This window comes from Haliotis cracherodii, unplaced genomic scaffold, assembly GCF_022045235.1.
Source record: "Haliotis cracherodii isolate W230 unplaced genomic scaffold, xgHalCrac1.p SCAF_7, whole genome shotgun sequence".
In the NCBI taxonomy this organism is placed as follows: Eukaryota; Metazoa; Mollusca; class Gastropoda; order Lepetellida; family Haliotidae; genus Haliotis; species Haliotis cracherodii.
This window is the reverse complement of record NW_027266330.1, coordinates 31,200,884-31,225,807: the sequence shown is the minus strand read 5'-3', so window position 1 is coordinate 31,225,807 and position 24,924 is coordinate 31,200,884. Positions and strand designations below refer to the sequence as shown.

General features: G+C 41.5%; 1 protein-coding gene across 2 annotated transcripts; it reads left to right on the top strand.

Moving 5' to 3' along the window:
- The first annotated feature begins 161 nt into the window (after positions 1 to 161).
- LOC139447313 (uncharacterized) lies at positions 162 to 11,239 on the top strand. Of its 2 annotated transcripts, none has more exons than XM_071228615.1 (4): positions 162 to 192; positions 3,645 to 3,823; positions 6,928 to 7,017; positions 8,607 to 11,239. In XM_071228615.1, exons 1-4 carry the CDS (start codon positions 182 to 184, stop codon positions 9,236 to 9,238), a joined length of 912 nt encoding a protein of 303 aa, XP_071084716.1. In that variant the 5' UTR covers positions 162 to 181; the 3' UTR covers positions 9,239 to 11,239. The 2 variants fall into 2 exon arrangements, with proteins under 2 accessions (XP_071084716.1, XP_071084717.1); XM_071228616.1 differs by having other exon boundaries at positions 181 to 291.
- The last annotated feature ends 13,685 nt before the right edge of the window (positions 11,240 to 24,924 follow it).

The following is a 24,924-nucleotide window of genomic DNA, read 5'->3' as shown; positions in this document are numbered from 1 at the left end:
CTATTGGTGCGATGCAAATATATCAGTAGACAGGAGACTACAAGCTCCTGCCCAGCGCGTGACACCTTCGTTACACTCTCAGTATAGAGAGCACCGCGAACGGGCTATCGCTGTGAGGAGCTTGACTAGCCTACCAATGGACCCGGAAGTCGTATTTTACCTTGACCTTGTTTATTTCAGAATGGCGGACAGGTGGGCTTGAAATTTCCTTCTCTTCATTATTATCGCCTCGTATTCTGTGAAAGCGATTCCAGGGGCAAACTTCTAATTATCTTTCAATTTATCTTCGAGGTAACGGTATCACTTGTTGTTGTGACACTGTGTTTTGCCTGCACCCAACAAGCATGGAAAAAATCAGACTAGTAGTAGAGTTACTGACTAGAAAAATGTGTGTAGTTCCCTTACAGATACACTCACCACGTATGGGATAACAGGACAATGTATACTACGACAATAGTATAACAACGTTTTTCGTTATTTCAGTTGAAAAGCACAATACACTTTTTGTACAGCTTTTATTTTTACCTTTTCATTCAATGGTGAGAAAATTGTGTCTTCCTGATTTGGTTATAGTGTCCATTCAAACGCGAATATTTCTATGTATAATTTTTGGGGTGAAAGTTTTGTTGGCGCAAAGCAAAGATAATCTTCCCTTTTTAATATTATAATTTGCATAAAAGTATGTATGTATGTATGTATGTATGTATGTATGTATGTATGTATGTATGTATGTATGTATGTATGTATGTATGTATGTATGTATGTATGTATGTATGTATGTATGTGCTTCGTATGTGGTTTCTGCTTATGAAAATTGGGGTGTGACACCTTAATCAGAGCATATCAAATAGCCAAGTCAAAGTCAAAGTAAAATAATAAATCAACTTCAAATGCATCTCGAAGGTTTAGTGACCAGTGCCGTTGTTTGGGGGTCCATCCACTGTCCATCATGATGATCCTGACTTAGAAGTTGGAGCCAATATTTTAGAATATTATAGAAAATATTCATGTTTGTTGTAACAAGCACTGGATGCTAAATTGACAAAGGAGGGTGCTTATTAAAACATGCACAAAGCATTACATTTGTTGTCAGTGATCTTGTGGTAAAGAAATGATGTAGTTTGAACATCTTTGAGACTAAGACATTTTTTATGATAATTACCAGAACAAAATATACCTGTTCTACACTGCTGCATTTTCTGGAAGAAGATTTATTATATATATACCTCAAAATATGGATTGTCATGTAAACTTTCTATCTTGGTAGGGTTGCTTTAGAAGATTACTCAAGATTAGTCTAGAAGTTGGTCATGGGGCACGAATAAAACAATACAGTCTTCATTCTAGGGAATGTGATGAAGCTTGAATGCACAACATAAATACTACAGGGTTTAATTCTATTCTGAAACAATTCACTTATCATGATAAACCAGTGCAACGCAAAATGGTCATTCAACCCAGAGTCCTGTTCCACAATCTGATCTTTGCGTAACTCCCATACGTATGACAGTCGTAGCACTAAAGTACTGTTGTAGAGGGGGACCCAGTACCTGTGGTTATCCTTGATGTGATGAATGAATCCTCGATCTGATGAACGCATGTAGCGCCTCCTGTCTGCAGTGCCCCATGTCGGTCTGCAGTGCACCATGTCATGCCTCCTGCATGCAGTGCACCATGTAATGCCTCCTGCATGCAGTGCACCATGTATTACCTCCTGCATCTGCCTAGTGTTGTTCTATGTTGTTGCATGACGCATGGGTGTTTTACTATTGTGTCGTTCTTATGTCTAAATTAATGACCACAGCTACTGACTCTGTGTTTCGGTTTGGTTCACATTTCTAAAAACCTTCTAACAAGAAAAAATTGGTTAAGAAATAGATAACTGAGAAGGTCCTAGGGCCACAAAAACATTTTCAAAGGAACTAAGGAAGGGTCATGTGATCATTCCCAGGAATTGCAGATATTTTAATTGTTCAGACATCAATATTATTGCTTTTACACTTAGAACGATCTTGAATGTTTTAACTCTGGCACAGTTTTGCATGTTTAAACACTGGTACAGGATGGTTATCAACAAAATGGACAAAACACTAAAAAGTAACTCTTGAAAGAGTCTCAATGAGGTCTTGTGAAAAAATCGGAATGTTCCAATTTCTTTGGAGTAGTACATGTTTAAGTTAAAAACATTCATATGACCTCCATCACACGCAAATGTCAGCCATCACCCAAGTGGAGGAGATTCATGTCTAGTTTATGTTTAATTCTTTCTTTCATTTCACAGCAAACGTATATAAATTAACATCACAACACAATTTCGTTAAGCCTTCCATCCCGATTAAAACATGACTGATTTATCAATTCAATTAAATGAGTCAAAAATACATGTATGACGGTTTATATGACATTTTATTCATTCAGAAACTCATTATACTCATAGTACGATTACTGGTAAGGCTGAAAATAGTTTGTCTGCCGAGAAATATCCTCTGGCTCTTTGGTTATTGTAGATTTTTCAGCTATATATCATCGGTTGATTTTAATTTTCAATAGGTTGGAGGGTCATTCAGGGATCAGTGATGATTTATTCCAGTACACCTGGAGCGGTCGGGTAGCCTAGTGGTTGAAGCGTTTGCTTGTCACCCTGAAGACCCGGGTTCAATTCCTGACATGTGTACAATGTGTGAAGCCCATTTCTGGTGTCCCCTGCATGATATTGCTGGAATATTGCTAAAAGTGGCATAAAACCCCACTCGCTCTCTCACTCTAGTACACCTATGTTGACTTTCATGTGTCCACGCCATAATTCAAACGATAATACTCAAAGTTGTTCAATGTGTGACATTAAAAGTCCTCTACAGCTACTCTGTAAAAATGAGTCAAACAATCCTCCCTTGAGCAACTGTTGTGAGCCATGTGGAGTCCTAAAGTGTGCAGACCTGTGTAGATTCCGGGCTAGAATAGGTCTTCAGCAACCCATGCTTGCCGTTAAAGGTGACTGCTTGTCGTAAAAGGCGACTAACGGGATTGGGTGGTCAGGCTCGCTGACTTGGTTGATGCATGTCATCGATCCCAATTGCTTGGATCGATGCTCATGATATCAATCACTGGGTTGTCTGGTCAAGACTCTATTATTTACAGACCGCCGTCATGTAGCTGGAATATTGTTGAGTGCGACGTTAAACAACGAACAACCAACCAACCTAAAGTGTGCATCACTATTACTTAAGAAAAAAATCATGATTGGGAGTTGTTTATCGTACAATAAAACACTGCAGGGAGAATAAACCATGAGAGGCGCCCAATCGTTTATTTCTTATATGAGATATCAACATTTTGTACAGCCTCTTTAAGGATGTTGATAAAATGTACAAGCTTTAAACATATTTTACTAAATTCTAATAATGATGACAGCTTGCAAGTTGCATGGCCTTATATTATTCCAGTTTAAGGAAACATGAAGGCAAAACAAATTGCTTGCTCAGCCAATCACATTTCACAGAATCGCTTGCAATTTATTTATTACATCTTAGGGACCAATCACAATTCAGCATTTCAAAATGTTATGGTAAAATAAATGTGCTTTGCTGTATGAAAGCATGAACAACAATAACGCTATTCAAATAGTGGATTATATAACATTTCAGATATTATAAAGACGGACTGTTGTCCAAGGACGCGGGGACGCGTGAGAGGATGAAGGCGTACATGGAGAAACAGCTGACCGACCTCCATTACCAGCAGTCGGGGTTTAACTTCAAGGACAAATTTTATGCAGTTTTCTTCGGGGCATTGATCATCGTTATGTTGCCCTTCCTACACATAGGTATGTCTCCCTCCTACACATAGGTATGTCTCCCTCCCACACATAGGTATGTCTCCCTCCTACACATAGGTATGTCTCCCTCCTACACATAGGTATGTCTCCCTCCTACACACAGGTATGTCTCCCTCCTACACACAGGTATGTCTCCGTCCCACACATGTCTCCCTCCTACACATGTCTCCCTCCTACACATAGGTATGTCTCCCTCCTACACATAGGTATGTCTCCCTCCCACACATAGGTATGTCTCCCTCCTACACATAGGTATGTCTCCCTCCTACACATAGGTATGTCTCCCTCCTACACATAGGTATGTCTCCCTCATACACATAGGTATGTCTCCCTCATACACATAGGTATGTCTCCCTCCCACACATAGGTATGTCTCCTTCCTACACATAAGTATGTCTCCCTCCTACACATAGGTATGTCTCCCTCCCACACATAGGTATGTCTCCCTCCTACACATATGTATGTCTCCCTCCTACACATAGGTATGTCTCCCTCCTACACATAGGTATGTCTCCCTCCCACACATAGGTATGTCTCCCTCCTACACATAGGTATGTCTCCCTCCTACACATAGGTATGTCTCCCTCCTACACATAGGTATGTCTCCCTCCCACACATGTCTCCCTCCTACACATAGGTATGTCTCCCTCCTACACATAGGTATGTCTCCCTCCTACACATAGGTATGTCTCCCTCCTACACATAGGTATGTCTCCCTCCCACACATAGGTATGTCTCCCTCCTACACATGTCTCCCTCCTACACATAGGTATGTCTCCCTCCTACACATAGGTATGTCTCCCTCCTACACATAGGTATGTCTCCCTCCTACACACAGGTATGTCTCCCTCCTACACATAGGTATGTCTCCCTCCTACACACAGGTATGTCTCCCTCCTACACATAGGTATGTCTCCCTCCTACACATAGGTATGTGTCCCTCCTACACATAGGTATGTCTCCCTCCTACACATAGGTATATCTCCCTCCTACACATAGGTATGTCTCCCTCCTACACATAGGTATGTCTCCTTCCTACACATAGGTATGTCTCCCTCCTACACATAGGTATGTCTTCCTCCTATACATAGGTATGTCTCCCTCCTACACATAGGTATGTCTCCCTCCCACACATAGGTATGTCTCCTTCCTACACATAGGTATGTCTCCCTCCTACACATAGGTATGTCTTCCTCCTACACATAGGTATGTCTCCCTCCCACACATAGGTATGTCTCCCTCCTACACATAGGTATGTCTCCCTCCTACACATAGGTATGTCTCCCTCCTACACACAGGTATGTCTCCCTCCTACACACCGGTATGTCTCCCTCCTACACATAGGTATGTCTCCCTCCTACACACAGGTATGTCTCCCTCCTACACATAGGTATGTGTCTCTACACATGGGGGTTCCAGGGCAGAATAGGTCAGCAGTACCCCATGGTTGTCTTCAAGTGGGGATTCCAGGGCAGAATAGGTCCCCAGTATCCCATGCTTGTCTTTAAGTGGGCATTCCAGGGCAGAATAGGTCCCCAGTACCCCATGCTTGTCTTTAAGTGGGGATTTCAGGGCAGAATAGGTCCCCAGTATCCCATGCTTGTCTTTAAGTGGGGATTCCAGGGCAGAATAGGTCCCCAGTATCCCATGCTTGTCTTTAAGTGGGGATTCCAGGGCAGAATAGGTCCCCAGTATCCCATGCTTGTCTTTAAGTGGGGATTCCAGGGCAGAATAGGTCCCCAGTATCCCATGCTTGTCTTTAAGTGGGGATTCCAGGGCAGAATAGGTCCCCAGTATCCCATGCTTGTCTTTAAGTGGGGATTCCAGGGCAGAATAGGTCCCCAGTATCCCATGCTTGTCTTTAAGTGGGGATTCCAGGGCAGAATAGGTCCCCAGTATCCCATGCTTGTCTTTAAGTGGGGATTCCAGGGCAGAATAGGTCCCCAGTATCCCATGCTTGTCTTGAAGTGGGGATTCCAGGGCAGAATAGGTCCCCACCACCCAATGCTTGTCTTCAGCAACCCATGCTTGCCGTAAAAGGCAACTGTGCTTGTCAAGAGAGGCGTCTAACAGAATTGGGTGGTCATGCTCCCTGACTTGGTTGATTCATGTCATTGTATCCCAATTGCTTAGATCAATGCACAGGATGTCAATCACTGGATTGTCTGGTCCAGACTCGATTATTTACAGACCACCGTCATATAGCTGGAATATTGCTGAGTGTGACCTTAAGCAACAAACAAACAAACAATTAGCCAGCTTCATCGGTTATTAGTTAGCAGAACATCTTCACTCACTTCGGGCATTAGGGCAGTGGGTAAGTGGATGGATCGACACATTGGGTACCAGGGTCCAGTGTGTGAAGCCCTTTCTTGGTGTCTCCCCTCAGTGAGACCATGTCATGGAAGATTGCTTAGTGTGGCATTAACAAACAAACAAACATACCAAAACATATACATGACCCTGTAATACATTTGTGAGTAGTTTTTCAACTTCATCTCGTTGATTCTCCCTGTACAACATATATGATAACCAAGAACTACCTATATGATAACCCTTCAGTGAAGATCCAGGTTAGAATAGGACTTCAGCAACCCATGCTTGCCCTAAAAAGTGCCTATGCTTGTCTTAAGAGGTGACTAAGGGGGACTGGATGGCCAGGCTCTGCTGACTTGGTTGATGCATGTCATCTTATCCCAATTGCGTGGTTCGATGCTCATGATATCAATCACTGGATTGTCGGGTCTAGACTTGATTATTTACAGACTGCTGTTATATAGCTGGAATATTGCTGAGTGCAGCGTTAAACAACAAAAAACAAACATATGTGATAACCCTGTACTACACATATTGTGAATGATCCATGGGAACAACCCATGCGTGTCATAAATAGGTGACTAAATGGATGAGGTGGTCAGACTTGGTGACTTGTTTGATGTATGTCATCGTGTCCGAGTTATTAATGGATTAATGCTCATGATGTCAATCACTAGATTGTCTGGTCCAGACTTGATTATTCATAGACTGACGTCATCAAACTTGAATATTGCTGAGTGCAACATTAAGCAACATTGAGACATTGTTTGTTCCAGGGGTGTTTTACCGGCTGATCTGGGTGCCAGACAAACCTCCCATTGACAAGTATGGCTGCGGATGTACCTGCTTCGACACAGTGTTCAGAGGTGAGAAGCTGCAGTAGGAGAATGTACACTAGGGATGGGCTGGGTAACTTGCTTGCTTGAACAAAGTTTCCAGCTCCTGAAAACAATTCACCCGAACACATCCCAGCATCACCATGGTCACCACCCTACAAATGGGTCATGAGCGTAATCCTGTGCATAGTGACCTTACACGACCTGATCATGTGTCTGTCTCTGACACATGGTTCTCTGTCTTCAGAGCTGACAGGCTAGAGGAGCTAAGATGCAGGGATTGTCGGGTGGGCATATAATGATAATGATGATAGTAATAATAATAATAATAATAATAATAATAATAATAATAATAATAATAATAATAAAACAACAATAATAATGTAAATAATAATATAAATAATAATAATGTAAATAACAACAACAACAACAACAAAGCTCTGACACATCATTCTCTTTCATCAGAGCTGACAGGCTAGAGGACCTAAGATGCAGGGATTGTCGGGTGGGCATATAATAATAATAATAATAATAATAATAATAATAATAATAATAATAATAATAAAAAAATAAAATAATAATAATGTAAATAATAATATAAATAATAATAATGTAAATAACAACAACAACAACAACAAAGCTCTGACACATCATTCTCTTTCATCAGAGCTGACAGGCTAGAGGACCTAAGATGCAAGGATTGTCGGGTGGGCATATAATAATAATAATAATAATAATAATAATAATAATGATAATGTTAATGTAAGTAATAATAAAAATAACAATGTAAATAATAATATAAATAATAATAATGTAAATAACAACAACAACAACAACAACAAATCTGGGTATGCACAGTAAAATGTTGATCACCTGAACGCAGATTGCGTCTAGGTTCATACTCACAAATCATGTGCTTGATATATGCTGGTGCAAGACCTTGTCTTGAGATAAGTATGAATATACAATTTATTGGAAAATTTCCTAATGTTTACTCTTATCCTGTCTCACACTGCATTTATCCCACGGTTGGAAGGTGGGTGCAGATACCCTAGCCTGTAAAGACTACTACAGTGAGACGTACACGAGGAAGCTGGTTCTAAACAACGAAATAAATAAAACATTTGAAACACTGCCCAGTGTTGTAAACATCAAGAAATCATGCATGGGAAAAACAAACCAACAAGTGGTTCAAAGATATAATGTGAGATAGCATAAGTATGTAAATATACAATTCATTGAAAAATGTCCAATTTCTTGCTTTTTTTCCTTGGTGGACTAAGATATAATTCTTGTGTTCCTAACATCATATTGCTTAAATATTCACAATGCCATGGATAACTGGAATACTTTTCAAAATGCACTAAATCCAACTCAATCAATCGATCAATCAATCGATCAATCAATCAATCAATCAATCAATCAATCAATCAATCAATCAATCAATCAATCAATCAATCAGTCAGTCAGTCAGTCAGTCAGTCAGTCAGTCAGTCAGTCAGTCAGTCAGTCAGTCAGTCAGTCAGTCAGTCAGTCAGTCAATCAATCAATCAATGATGGATCAATCAATCAATCAATCAATCAATTAATCAATCAATCAATCAATCAAATATTTGCAGGTCGTTACGAGATGCCGGGCCCGGGTGTTGCCTACAAGCACATCTACTTCAACGCTACGAAGGAAACCTTCAAGATCTGGATCGCTACAGTCATCTTCGTTCTGCTGTTCTACGAGAGCGTCAAGTACCTGGTGGCGTTGTTCCGCCGCGGGTCAGTGCGATGGAGCATGATTCTGCTGTACGTCGCCAACCTGTACCCCCACTACTACTCCTGGTGGTCCTTCTTCAGCTACTACAACGAGGAGTTCTACACCTACTTCAAACACCACATGTTCTTCGCCATCACCGAGATCATCGCCACTGTCATCGTCCTCAGCCTGTGCAACGCGCAGAACGATGTAGCATCGTGGAAGATCTCTGCCATCGTTACCATCAACACTATTCATATTCTTGTCAGCGGACTGGATCAGTTTATTTCTCACGTTCTGGAGGGACACGGAACGGCGTTCCAGAATGTTCGGAATATCGGCTTGATGATTCCGGACTTCTTACACGTTATTATTCCTGTTGTTGTGTTTCTCAGATGGGCGAGGAAAAATGAAATTCCTTTCTTTCAGCTGTGTTATAAGGAGGAGTTGATTATGTGTGTTGTCTTGACAACGCTCGGTACCGTGCTGGGACGTGTGATGTAGTAGAATTAGGAATTCGCTTAGTTTGTTTATTGTTTGCTTGTCGTGAGAGGTGACTTATGGGATCGGTCAGGCTCGCTGACTTGGTTGATACATGTGGTATTCCAATTGCATAGATTGATGCTCATGTTGTCAATCACTGGGTTGTCTGGTCCTGATTTGATTATTTACAGACTGCCATCTTACAGATGGAATATTGCTATGTGGCAACAAACGTGGATTTTTACACTTTAAAGATGCTCATCCTCCCAACATATCAACTAACAGCAGTTATTTCATTTCAATGTATTAATGATATATCTTTCCTATAAGACTGGCCAGATGTATCATCTGTATATGATTATTGCATCATTTTTGTACCATCATAGAAATGTGATTCTTTGTATGATTATGTTTTTTTTGAGATTGTGAAATGAAGCGTTGTGATTGGTCAGTTATGTCAAAAGTACGTCTGACTTATGCAATTGAATGTTTTTCTACAGCAATTAAATTCCAGTGCATTATAGTACAGAATGGACACAATGATGTCGCATTAAAGTTTATATCAATATAAACTACCATAGTAGACGTATTAAGTGCCCTACTCAATAAGCATGCCCTAAGCAGGCTAAAATGCCATAATGCAGTGTTATCATAACTTAATCTATGTTGTGGCGTTACTCTATTGACTTGTCGCAAAAATGGGAATTCATTCCGTTTTTCTTTGATATATGACGCTGTATCTTTGACAATTTGACCAATCGTCTAGGATTCTGGGTTGTACCGCTTCATTTTAGTGAGAGATAAACTCAAGATAGATATAATGAACTCCTGATTCATCTTGACTATGCAGTGAATTCAAGACCACATGAGCAGACATCCTTATTGTGTTTAGAGTGATATCTATATCATGGTCTATAACAAGTGCAGTTCTGGGCTAGAATTGGTCTTCAACAACCCAGTTGTTGAAAGGGATCAGTTGGTCAGGGTCCCTGACTTGGTTGTAGCGTGTCATTATATCCCAATTGCATAGATCGATGCTCATGATGTCAATCACTGGATTGGCTGGCCAGACTCGATTATTTAAAGATGGCCGTCATATAGCTGGAATATTAATAAGCATAGTGTTAAACAACAAACAAACAAATACTATTGTGCATACTTGACCATTATTGCCTGTGGGAAACCTCCAGGTGCTGACAATAGGATGCAAGTTCATTGAACATGGACAATATGATTGGACATATGTAAACATGTCAGCTAGAATGATTAGCCTCATCATATTGTTTCATTTTGCAGATAATTATTGCATTAAATGTTTAAAGGGTTTAATAAGAGTGCATTAAGTGCTAGATCCAATCATCTAAGGTGCAGCAATTCGCTGTGCAGAGTTGCGTCCCTTGGGCACGCCAGAAACCTATGATTGTGGGTTTAAATCCCCGTTCGCCCCAATTGTTTCTAGGTTTGTCAGCACCATATCCGTCCTTGTGGGTTTCACGGAAGTGGTAAACGTCTGAGACGTGCATCACCTCGGGCTGTCCTCCTACATTAAGCTGACACCCCGTGATATGACTGGAATACTGTTAAAAGCAGCGTTAAACCCAACTCACTCCCTCACTAAAATATGAAAAGTCAAAATTTGATTTTTTACCCATAGGGTCCCTGATCTCAAAGTTGGTCACATGTGTTGACAGTTCATTTGGTTAAGAATTATATGGAATTGTTTTCAATGATTCAAAATGAAAATGTTATTAAGTGAGCAATATATGTGTTGTGTGGGATGTACCTCAGTTTAGATGATAACTGTAAGGTGTGAAGAGTTAGGTTTATGTATGCAATAATAAATAATTGTATGTAGATGTATTTTTATCAGCATTACCTGAATATTTTTAGAAAGACTTTGTTATTGTATTTAGTCAAACTTCTACTTACATTCCACCCATTTTAGAGAACTATTAATCCCGTACACCTCTTGTGTGAGTTTTGAACCCATTCCGACCGATTCTGTTGTGAATAAACCATATATTGAAAACATTTGGGATTTGGTTTTGTGTGTTGTTGTAATTTACTGATTGTAAAGTTTACATATGTGGAACGATGCTGAGTTGGATGACTTCTTTCAGCAGAGACCCGTGAAAATCCAGGGTAGGATAGGTCTCCAGCAACCCATGCTTGCCGTAAAAGGCGACTATGCTTGTCGTAAAAGGCGACTATCGGGATCGGGTGGTCAGGCTCGCTGACTTGGTTGATGCATGTCATCGATCCCAATTGCGTGGATCGATGCTCATGATATCATTCACTGGATTGTCTGGTGCAGACTCGATTATTTACCGACTGCTGACATATAGCTGGAATATAACTGAGTGCGGCATTAAACACAAACCAACCAACCAATCTTTCAGAAGAGAATGGTACCAGGGCTGGTCAAAAAGCCTGACTAACTTTCAACTAACATCAAAAACCTTGGTGCTTATACTGGTGATAACACATTGGCAGGAACGCCTCTGGAACACTCAACTTGTCATCGCCACCAAGACGGTGGTTTTGGTGCCTGAGTGACGACAAACTCTCTCATTCAAGAGACATTTCGGTTCTTTCCTGGATCGCCTGGGCCTACGATTTCTAGCCAAGAATATCCTCCAGACGTTGGAATATTCTGGCAGACAAGGTGGTCCCCACGGAATGGACACTCCAATTTTTGAGAAACGGGAAAACATATTTTAAAAATGCAATGGAAGTATTTACCCAATTTAGAAAAAAAACCATTCACTCAAAATTTATTTAACAAAAAATGGAATTATTTGGTAAACATACTCTCTCTTTGATAAATAAAATCACTTCACATATGATTTTAAAGATTTATATCCTACTTTGTGGGAATCTGTTACATTTAACGTCACCTCAGCCGAAGATTTGCCATACATCACTTATTTCTACAACTGTAAACTGGTTACCTACAAGTAAATTTACAGACTGATCAGTTTTCTATTGGTGTGAACTACAACGGTCAAACCTTGGCTCACTTTTAGGGGCGACTTTTGAAGACCGTTAGTGGTGCCATTGACAGCAAAGCCACGCCCAAATCTATCAGACAATACACAGATCTAACTAACCCTGGCTGTGATGTGCCAATCTAAGGGAAGTGTGAGTGAGTTTGGTTTTACGCCGCTTTTACCAATATTCCAGCAATATCACGGCGGGGGACACCAGAAATGGCATTCACACATTGTACCCATGTCGGGAATCGAACCCGGTTCTTCAGCGTGACGAGCAAACGCTTTAACCACTGGGCTACCCGACCGCCCCCTAAGGGAAGTATTCATCACTCGTCAAACTTGGACGGTTCTACAAAAGACCAATGGCAAATTAGGGAGAAACTATCTGTTTAACTATCGTCACAGCCGGTTGGTGTCAACAAACTTTCTGATTATATTCCTGACATGTTTAAGTCTGGATTTATTGACTTCAAGGCCCAACAGAGGAATATCACGAACCACAGTACCCGTAATAAGGAAAATGGTTCGACGAGTGTACAATCACATCCCGAAGCCGTCACAGATCCAACGGACCCATAAAGATCAGGGGTAGAATAGAACTTCAACAGCCCATTCCTGCCGTAAAAGTGGACAATGCTTGTCGTAAGAGGCGACTAACGGGGATTGGGTGGTGAGGCTCGCTGACTTGGTTGATGCATGTCATCGTATCCTGATTGTGTAGATCGATGCTCATGATGTTAATCACTGGATTGTCTGGTCCAGACTCGACTATTTACAGACCGCCGTCGTATAGCTGGAATATGTGTTGAACAACTTCTTGGGAACCTTGGATCATGCTTTCTATGGAGACAAGAGCGTGAACCGACTCTTGCCCAAAAGTTGTTTGATCAAGGTTACAACATTCAGAGCCTCAGAAAAGATATAAAACTTAATATGGTAGACATGTGGAGGACATTTCCAAATTGACGCATAAGTGACAAAATTTCCATATGTTCCCGTGTTACCTCTGGTGAACAATTGACTTGCTTTTGCATGTGTTTGTGACGGGTGCCAGTGATAGGGCAGAATGCGCTCACCTTTTTGCGAACACCTGGTACCATCAATATTTGATGGTGATTCATGATCACATATTCATGACATAATCAACTACACGGATTCACACGGTTTGCACATGGATTTTTCGATTCATAACTCACTGGAGCGCGAACCAAATACACAGGCAATTCTTTATTCATCAGTTCTGTGCCCTTTGCATCATAAATCAGTGAAAGTCAGACAACCATTTCAATATTTACACGTCTCTCTTTTTCAACCCAGTCATGATGAGAGAACGAGAACCCAACACATATTTTACTCTCCCACTGAACCCCGTGGTGGCGTGATAACTACCAAATATTTCCACTGTGTCTTTGAACCCCTTGACAAGGGGTGGATTGTTGATACCGCGACTAGACCGCCTCCGTAGTCTAGTGGTAGAGCGTCCGCCCGGAGAGCGGAAGGTCCGGGGTTCGATCCCCGGCCGCGTCATACCAAAAGACGTTAAAAGTTGGTACTTGTTGTTACCCTGTCTGGCGCTCGGCATTAAGGGGCTAAAACAAGGACTGGTCGGCTCGGAGTCAGTATACTGTGTCTGAGTGGGGTATTCATGTTAAACTGCGGCATGGTATCTCAGTGTGCTAGCACTATAAATCGGCGTCAGCCCGGACTAGTACAAGCAGCCACACACACACGGGCATGCACGTCGCTATATAAGTGCAATAATCTTGGACGCGACGTTAAACCCAATTTCACCTCACCTCACCTGATACCGCGACTTCCATACAACAAGAGCATCCGAGTGTCCAGTGTATATATAATAGGATGGATCACACGCTGTTCTTATTATCAATATCTTTTCTCATCGATTAAACAACACACAGAAAAAGTCAATAACATTCTTTCAAAATATAAGAAACGATGGTCGAAATTTAGACTAATTTATTAAGATTCAAACATAACATGATGTTTTGCTCCACTTTTATCGGAAGGTGTGTTTTCATAGATACGTCTAACGAAAAACACCCAAAATCAGCTGCCGGAAGATGGCGCCCATTGGTGTTGGTACACTCTCTGAGATCGCTCACATTTTGGTCAGCACACTCAGCAAAAGCAAATCTGAAACAGAATAAATATGGCACTCGCGTTAATGGAGAGATTTGATTCGTATATTACAATCGTCACAAGTGTATTTTTTATAATAATAACAATAAAGGTGCAAATTTGTTATTAAGTCAACTTAAGGGAGGAAAACCGGAAGTGATGCAGGTCTTGAATGATGTTTCCACTACGAAGAGAAATATACTGCTTGCTCCAACAAATGTACCCCCGAATGCCCGTCTCAAAGATTTACCATTACCCTTAATGCTAAGAAGGAAGGTCTTTCATTACATTCACAAATATCTCAGACAAATAGCATCAAGACCATGTGAAATCTAAAAACTCAGCGGATTGGCTTGAATTATTTACTCCCAGAAAACAACAAAGTTCAATCATGTCAGAACAGTTGATTGTTTAACTTAGTACACCACTATCCCAACTTCAGTACATACTCAATACCTTGATCAATAGGGCATTTGTCACTAGTGAGTGAGTGAGTGAGTTGGGTGTAACGCTGCTTTTAACAGTATTCCAGTTATATCACGGCGTGTCAACTTAATGTGGGAGGAAAGCCCGAAGTGATGCAGGTTTCAGACGTTTACCATTCCAGTGAAATCCACGAGCACGGGTATGGTGCTGACAATCCCAGAAACACAATCGGAGCGAACCGGGATTCGAACCCACAATCATAGGTTTCTGGCGTACCCAAGGGACGCAACTCTGCACAGCGAATGGCGGCGCCTAAGAGGACTGGGCCACCCCTGTCCCCAATTTGTCACTAACGTGGTGACCATTTATATAGATTCATCACTATTTCCAAAGGGTCAGGATAATTTGTCAATACTGAAAGCAAATGTCATCTGTGGTTTGCTGAGAAAACAATATGTGAAATACTGGTATTCGACTTCCTTGTGCATAACGTCTATAGGAAATTTGGGGACAGGACATTTAGGCAGGAAAAAGGCATCCTCATGGGGGTCCAATTTGCTTCCACCTTGATGAGATGTATATTTGTGCATATAAATCGGAATTTCTGCTTGGACTGGCAAAATAAAACAAAAAACATTTGGCTGAGAGTGTTTCTCTGAAGCTTCAGAATATAGATTTATCAGATCGATCAGTAATGGCCTAATAGCCACAATCCGATAGTGGTTCATAAACACATGATTTAACAGCCGTTTTCTTTTGATTACAGGAACGAATTTACGGTTTATAGTATTTTATAAGAATAATATTTTTTCAAATTGGACGCATCAATGACTTATTGTTGCTTTTATTTTCCTATCCTTGATTTTAACATTTGGCCGTATATATACAAGTGCAATTTTTATCTATTTAGACCCACCCCTCCGTGATACTGCTGGAATATTGCTAAAAGTGGCGTAAAACCATACTCACTCAGATACTCATATATATATATAGGGGCATTGTATCGCTGCTGTTAGTAGCGTGAACACTGGGACCATCACACTTGGGGTACCTGCTTACAGTTAGAGCAGCACCGTGAAGATCCGGAGTAGAATTGGTCTTCAGCAACCCATGCTTGCCGTAAAAGGAGACTATGTTTGTCGTAATAAGGATTATGATGAGGATGTATCTGGGATTTAAATCAACGATCATTATGTGCTGGCTGGCATGCTTATGGTATGCAACTCGTTCCGTTAGTCTGCAATGTATACATACTGAAACATGATGCTACAATATAATGGTTACCTGCCAGATGAGAGGAGAGCAGCAGCAACACACATCACAAACTTCATCCTGGCAGCATGCAGTCGATGTGCACGATGTCACAGAACATTCCAGGTTTTATATAGGAAGTATTCAGAAAAGATAATGATTTTTCCAAATTTGTTCAATTGCAAGTGTAATCATCCTTCCATGTCATGTGTCAACTTTCCTATAAATCTGTATAACGACTTAATTTTATGGAACAATAGGGAGAGACATTCAACTGAGACATTTACAGTTCAAAGCGGCGTGAACACCCTACTGACTACTGCTAAACATCCCCATGGAATTTCGAAGAGTGAGTGAGTGAGTGAGTATGGTTTTACGTCGCTTTTAGCAATATTCCAGCAATAACACGGCGGGGGACACCAGAAATGGGCTGCACGCGGAATTTCGAAGAAGTAATAGGTTGTCAGCAGTTATGGGCATTGGCATGAATTTCATATTGCAATTTATTGCAATTCTGATTCATGTATTGCTATTTGTACCACAATATATTGCATTTCATATTTTATTTGCCGAACATGTATAAGAAATCTCGCCTGACAGCTTTGTATTCTGTGGGATGTTGCTATGTGGGACGATCGTTCCTAATATTACCGTAGTTGTAGAGGTGGCCAGGGTGGGTCTTTCACGTAAGCCGTATGAATCTGTCCTGTGCTCTTGTAGTGATACGTGTTCGACCGGATATGGGAAGGTCACTTGTTTTCCCGTGTGTCTGATAACACAGTCTTGTAATGGTGCTTGGTGCTACATGGAATACCCTGGCTACAGCTGAAGACGATTCTCTTGTTTTCAGTCGACCGATGGTGTTGTTGCGTTGTTGCGTTGGGCCGTCAGTCGTGACATGTTTTCACTGTGCACTTGCTTAAAATAATGATGGTATGAAAATGAAAATTCAACGTTTTATAGCCCAACAAGTGATGTTGCACGTGCATGTCATGTTGGTGTGTTTCGGCGCCAGGCTCTCACGTGGTTGTGCTTTTGCGATTTTCCCGATTTTTCCGATCTTTTACACCGAAGTTCTGCTCTACATAATTATTCTCTCCACATAAATCAACCCCAATCCATGCAGAAATGACCATTTCAATTTTGATAATTATTTGTATGGATGTCAGCAACACTCAGATGTATACGATTTTACAACTTTTGCGTTTCTCTTTTTGCAGATTTTATTTGTAGATTTGTGTACCTGATTTAGGGTGACTGTGTCTTGTTAACTGTTCTTGAGATTTGTACCTGATTTAGCGTGATTGTGTCTTCTAATTAGACATATGTACCTGATTTAGCGAGATAGTGTCTTCTTACTAGACGTCTGTGCCTGATTTAACGTGATAATGTTTTCAAAAAATTACTTGACGCTATTTAATCGTAATTGTGTCTTAACCGTTCATGAGATTTGTAGATGTGTACCTGATTTAGCGTGATTGTGTCTTCTAATTAGACATATGTACCTGATTTAGCGAGATAGTGTCTTCTTACTACACGTCTGTGTCTCATTTAGGGAAACAATGTTTTCAAAAAAAATCTTCACGTATGTGGCTGCTTTATCGTATTTGTGTCTTGTTAACTGTTCTTGAGATTTGTACCTGTCATATTGTGAATGTGTCTTCTCACTGGATGTCTATGCCGGACATATTGTGAATGTGCCTTCTCACTAGACGTCTATGCCGGACATATTGTGAATGTGTCTTCTCACTGGATGTCTATGCCGGACATATTGTGAATGTGCCTACTCACTAGACGTCTATGGCGGACATATTGTGAATGTGCCTTCTCACTAGACGTCTATGTCGGACATATTGTGAATGTGTCTTCTCACTGCATATCTATGCCGGACATATTGTGATTGTGTCTTCTCATTAGATGTCTGTGCCGGAGAGTTTGTGAATGTGTCTTCTCATTAGACGTCTGTGCCGGACAGTTTGTGAATATGTCTTCTCACTAAACGTCTATGACGGACATATTGTGAATGTGCCTTCTCACTAGATGTCTATGACGGACATATTGTGAATGTGCCTTCTCACTAGACGTCTATGTCGGACATATTGTGAATGTGCCTTCTCACTAGACGTCTATGGCGGACATATTGTGAATGTGCCTTCTCACTTGACGTCTATGACGGATATATTGTTAATGTGCATTCTCACTAGACGTATTTGCCGGACATATTGTGAATGTGCCTTCATATTTGACGTCTATGCCGGACATATTGTGAATGTGTGTTCTCACTAAACCTCTATGGCAGATATATTGTGAATGTGCCTTCTCACTAGACGTATTTGCCGGACATGTTGTGAATGTGCCTTCTTGCTAGACCTGTATGCCGGACATATTGTGAATGTGCCTTCTCACTAGACGTCTATGGCTGACATATTGTGAATGTGACTTCTCACTAGACGTCTATGGTGGACATATTGTGAATGTGGTCTATGCCGGACATATTGTGAATGTGCCTTCTTACTAGACGTATTTACAGGACATGTTGTGAATGTGCCTTCTCACTAGACGTCTATGGCGGACATATTGTGAATGTGTCTTCTCACTAGACGTATTTGCCGGACATGTTGTGAATGTGACTTCTCACTAGACGTCTATGGCGGACATATTGTGAATGTGCCTTCTCACTAGAAGTTTATGCCAGAAATATTGTGAATGTGCCTTCTCACTAGACGTATATGGTGGACATATTGTGAATGTGGTCTATGCCGGACATATTGTGAATGTGCCTTCTTACTAGACGTATTTACAGGACATGTTGTGAATGTGCCTTCTCACTAGACGTCTATGGCGGACATATTGTGAATGTGTCTTCTCACTAGACGTATTTGCCGGACATGTTGTGAATGTGACTTCTCACTAGACGTCTATGGCGGACATATTGTGAATGTGACTTCTCACTAGACGTCTATGGTGGACATATTGTGAATGTGGTCTATGCCGGACATATTGTGAATGTGCCTTCTTACTAGACGTATTTACAGGACATGTTGTGAATGTGCCTTCTCACTAGACGTCTATGGCGGACATATTGTGAATGTGTCTTCTCACTAGACGTATTTGCCGGACATGTTGTGAATGTGACTTCTCACTAGACGTCTATGGCGGACATATTGTGAATGTGCCTTCTCACTAGAAGTTTATGCCAGAAATATTGTGAATGTGCCTTCTCACTAGACGTATATGGCGGACATATCGTGAATGTGGTCTATGCTGGACATATTGTAAATGTGCCTTCTCACTTGATGTCTATGACGGACATATTGTGAATGTGCCTTCTCACTAGACGTCTATGTCGGACATATTGTGAATGTGCCTTCTTACTAGATGTCTATGGCGGACATATTGTGAATGTGCCTTCTCACTAGATGCTATGACGGACATATTGTGAATGTGCCTTCTCACTAGACGTCTATGGCGGACATATCGTGAATGTGACTTCTCACTAGACGTCTATGGTGGACATATTGTGAATGTGGTCTATGCCGGACATATTGTGAATGTGCCTTCTTACTAGACGTATTCACAGGACATGTTGTGAATGTGCCTTCTCACTAGACGTCTATGGCGGACATATTGTGAATGTGTCTTCTCACTAGACGTATTTGCCGGACAGGTTGTGAATGTGACTTCTCACTAGACGTCTATGGCGGACATATTGTGAATGTGCCTTCTCACTAGAAGTTTATGCCAGAAATATTGTGAATGTGCCTTCTCACTACACGTATATGGCGGACATATCGTGAATGTGGTCTATGCTGGACATATTGTGAATGTGCCTTCTCACTTGATGTCTATGACGGACAGTTTGTGAATGTGCCTTCTCACTAGACGTCTATGTCGGACATATTGTGAATGTGCCTTCTTACTAGACGTCTATGTCGGACATATTGTGAATGTGCCTTCTCACTAGATGTCTATGCCGGACATATTGTGAATGTGCCTTCTCACTAGACGTCTATGTCGGACATATTGTGAATGTGCCTTCTTACTAGACGTCTATGTCGGACATATTGTGAATGTGCCTTCTCACTTGACGTCTATGACGGATATATTGTTAATGTGCATTCTCACTAGACGTATTTGCCGGACATATTGTGAATGTGCCTTCATATTTGACGTCTATGCCGGACATATTGTGAATGTGTGTTCTCACTAGACCTCTATGGCAGATATATTGTGAATGTGCCTTCTCACTAGACGTATTTGCCGGACATGTTGTGAATGTGCCTTCTTGCTAGACCTGTATGCCGGACATATTGTGAATGTGCCTTCTCACTAGACGTCTATGTCGGACATATTGTGAATGTGACTTCTCACTAGACGTCTATGGTGGACATATTGTGAATGTGGTCTATGCCGGACATATTGTGAATGTGCCTTTTTACTAGACGTATTTACAGGACATGTTGTGAATGTGCCTTCTCACTAGACGTCTATGGCGGACATGTTGTGAATGTGACTTCTTGCTAGACGTCTATGGCGGACATATTGTGAATGTGCCTTCTCACTAGAAGTTTATGCTAGAAATATTGTGAATGTGCCTTCTCACTAGACGTATATGGCGGACATATCGTGAATGTGGTCTATGCTGGACATATTGTGAATGTGCCTTCTCACTAGACGTCTATGCCGGACATATTGTGAATGTGTCTTCTCACTGGATGTCTATGCCGGACATATTGTGAATGTGCCTTCTCACTAGACGTCTATGCCGGACATATTGTGAATGTGCCTTCTCACTAGACGTCTATGTCGGACATATTGTGAATGTGTCTTCTCACTGCATATCTATGCCGGACATATTGTGATTGTGTCTTCTCATTAGATGTCTGTGCCGGACAGTTTGTGAATGTGTCTTCTCATTAGACGTCTGTGCCGGACAGTTTGTGAATATGTCTTCTCACTAAACGTCTATGACGGACATATTGTGAATGTGCCTTCTCACTATACGTCTATGGCGGACATATTGTGAATGTGCCTTCTCACTAGATGTCTATAACGGACATATTGTGAATGTGCCTTCTCACTAGACGTCTATGTCGGACATATTGTGAATGTGCCTTCTTACTAGACGTCTATGTCGGACATATTGTGAATGTGCCTTCTCACTAGATGTCTATGACGGATATATTGTTAATGTGCATTCTCACTAGACGTATTTGCCGGACATATTGTGAATGTGCCTTCATATTTGACGTCTATGCCGGACATATTGTGAATGTGTGTTCTCACTAGACGTCTATGGCAGATATATTGTGAATGTGCCTTCTCACTAGACGTATTTGCCGGACATGTTGTGAATGTGCCTTCTTGCTAGACCTGTATGCCGGACATATTGTGAATGTGCCTTCTCACTAGACGTCTATGGCTGACATATTGTGAATGTGACTTCTCACTAGACGTCTATGGTGGACATATTGTGAATGTGGTCTATGCCGGACATATTGTGAATGTGCCTTTTTACTAGACGTATTTACAGGACATGTTGTGAATGTGCCTTCTCACTAGACGTCTATGGCGGACATATTGTGAATGTGTCTTCTCACTAGACGTATTTGCCGGACATGTTGTGAATGTGCCTTTTCACTAGACGTCTATGTCGGACATATTGTGAATGTGCCTTCTTACTAGACGTCTATGACGGACATATTGTGAATGTGCCTTCTCACTAGATGTCTACGCCGGACATATTGTGAATGTGCCTTCTCACTAGACGTCTATGTCGGACATATTGTGAATGTGCCTTCTTACTAGACGTCTATGTCGGACATATTGTGAATGTGCCTTCTCACTTGACGTCTATGACGGATATATTGTTAATGTGCATTCTCACTAGACGTATTTGCCGGACATATTGTGAATGTGCCTTCATATTTGACGTCTATGCCGGACATATTGTGAATGTGTGTTCTCACTAGACCTCTATGGCAGATATATTGTGAATGTGCCTTCTCACTAGACGTATTTGCCGGACATGTTGTGAATGTGCCTTCTTGCTAGACCTGTATGCCGGACATATTGTGAATGTGCCTTCTCACTAGACGTCTATGTCGGACATATTGTGAATGTGACTTCTCACTAGACGTCTATGGTGGACATATTGTGAATGTGGTCTATGCCGGACATATTGTGAATGTGCCTTCTTACTAGACGTATTTACAGGACATGTTGTGAATGTGCCTTCTCTCTAGACGTCTATGGCGGACATGTTGTGAATGTGACTTCTTGCTAGACGTCTATGGCGGACATATTGTGAATGTGCCTTCTCACTAGAAGTTTATGCCAGAAATATTGTGAATGTGCCTTCTCACTAGACGTATATGGCGGACATATCGTGAATGTGGTCTATGCAGGACATATTGTGAATGTGCCTTCTCACTAGACGTCTATGCCGGACATATTGTGAATGTGTCTTCTCACTGGATGTCTATGTCGGACATATTGTGAATATGCCTTCTCACTAGATGTCTATGACGGACATATTGTGAATGTGCCTTCTCGCTAGACGTCTATGCCGGATATATTGTTAATGTGCATTCTCACTAGACGTATTTGCCGGACATATTGTGAATGTGCCTTCATATTTGACGTCTATGTCGGACATATTGTGAATGTGTGTTCTCACTAGACCTCTATGGCAGATATATTGTGAATGTGCCTTCTCACTAGACGTATTTGCCGGACATGTTGTGAATGTGCCTTCTTGCTAGACCTGTATGCCGGACATATTGTGAATGTGCCTTCTCACTAGACGTCTATGGCGGACATATTGTGAATGTGACTTCTCACTAGACGTCTATGGTGGGCATATTGTGAATGTGGTCTATGCCGGACATATTGTGAATGTGCCTTCTTACTAGACGTATTTACAGGACATGTTGTGAATGTGCCTTCTCACTAGACGTCTATGGCGGACATATTGTGAATGTGTCTTCTCACTAGACGTATTTGCCGGACAGGTTGTGAATGTGACTTCTCACTAGACGTCTATGGCGGACATATTGTGAATGTGTCTTCTCACTAGAAGTTTATGCCAGAAATATTGTGAATGTGCCTTCTCACTACACGTATATGGCGGACATATCGTGAATGTGGTCTATGCAGGACATATTGTGAATGTGCCTTCTTACTAGACGTATTTACAGGACATGTTGTGAATGTGACTTCTCACTAGACGTCTATGGCGGACATATTGTGAATGTGCCTTCTCACTAGAAGTTTATGCCAGACAAATTGTGAATGTGCCTTCTCACTAGACCTATATGCCTTCATATTTGACGTCTATGCCGGACATATTGTGAATGTGTCTTCTCACTAGACCTCTATGGTGGACATATTGTGAATGTGCCTTCTTACTAGACGTATTTGCCGGACATATTGTGAATGTGCCTTCTTGCTAGACGTCTATGGCGGACATATTGTGAATGTGCCTTCTCACTAGAAGTTTATGCCAGACAAATTGTGAATGTGCCTTCTCACTAGACGTATATGCCTTCATATTTGACGTCTATGCCGGACATATTGTGAATGTGTCTACTCACTAGACCTCTATGGTGGACATATTGTGAATGTGCCTTCTTGCTAGACCTGTATGCCGGACACAATGTGAATGTGCCTTCTTATATGACATCTATGCCGGACATATTGTGAATGTGCCTTCTTATTAGACGTCTATGCCGGACATATTGTGAATGTGGTCTTTGCCAGACATATTGTGAATGTGCCTTCTTACTAGACGTATTTGCCGGACATGTTGTGAATGTGCCGTCTTGCTAGACCTGTATGCCGGACACAATGCGAATGTGCCTTCTTATTAGACGTCTATGCCGGACATATTGTGAATGTGACTTCTCACTAGACGTCTATGGCGGACATATTGTGAATGTGGTCTATGCCAGACATATTGTGAAAGTGCCTTCTTACTAGACGTATTTACAGGACATGTTGTGAATGTGACTTCTTACTTGACCTTTCTGCCGGACATATTGTTAATGTGACTTCTCACTAGACGTCTATGGCGGAGATATTGTGAATGTGCCCTTTCATTAGACGTCTATGGCGGAAATATTGTACATCGTAGCATTCTTCTGCCTCCGGGGTGTCTTCGTGACAGTGAATTGCCACTGAATGTCTTCTTAGCATTGAAAGGAACTAGATGTCTTCTTGGCATTGGAAGCCACAAGTGGTTTTGTTGACACTCTTGAGAATCGTCACTGAATATCTTCTTGGCATTGAAAGCCACCAGAGGTCTGTCTTCTTAGCATTCTTCTGCCTCCGGCGTGTGTTTGTGACAGTGAATAGCCACTGAATATATTCTAAGCATTGAAAGGAACCAGACGTCTTCTTGGCACTGGAAGCCATAAGCAGTCTTCTTGACACTCTTCTGAATCCTCTCTGAATATCTTCTTGGCAGTGAAAGCCAACAGAGGTCGATCTACATAGCACTCTTCTACCTCCGGTGTGTTTTCACGACAGGAGAGTGCAACTGAATATCTTCCTGACAAAAAAGCGACCAGATGTCTTCTTGGCATTGATAGCCTCTGGCATGTCTTTGTGACAGACAAGGGCCACTGAATATCTTCCTAGGATTGAAAGGAAATATGTGGTTTTGGCATTGGAAGCCAACAGTGGTCTTCTTGGCATTTCCCGGAATCAAGGACGTCTTCTTGAGAGTCACTTACAACTGAATATCTTCTTGGCATTGCAAATCCCCAGAGGTCTGTCATCTTAGCACTCTTCTGCCTCCAGGGTATCTTGGTGACAGTAATGTGCCACTGAATATCTTCGTGGCATTAGAAGCCACAGATGATCTTCCTGGCTCTCCTCTGTCTCCCGGATGTTTTC

Coding starts and splice junctions, on each gene's coding strand:
- LOC139447313 (XM_071228615.1), top strand. Junction 3,824..6,927: donor GTTGCCCTTCCTACACATAG/GTATGTCTCCCT, acceptor TGTTTGTTCCAG/GGGTGTTTTACCGGCTGATC. Junction 7,018..8,606: donor CTTCGACACAGTGTTCAGAG/GTGAGAAGCTGC, acceptor AAATATTTGCAG/GTCGTTACGAGATGCCGGGC.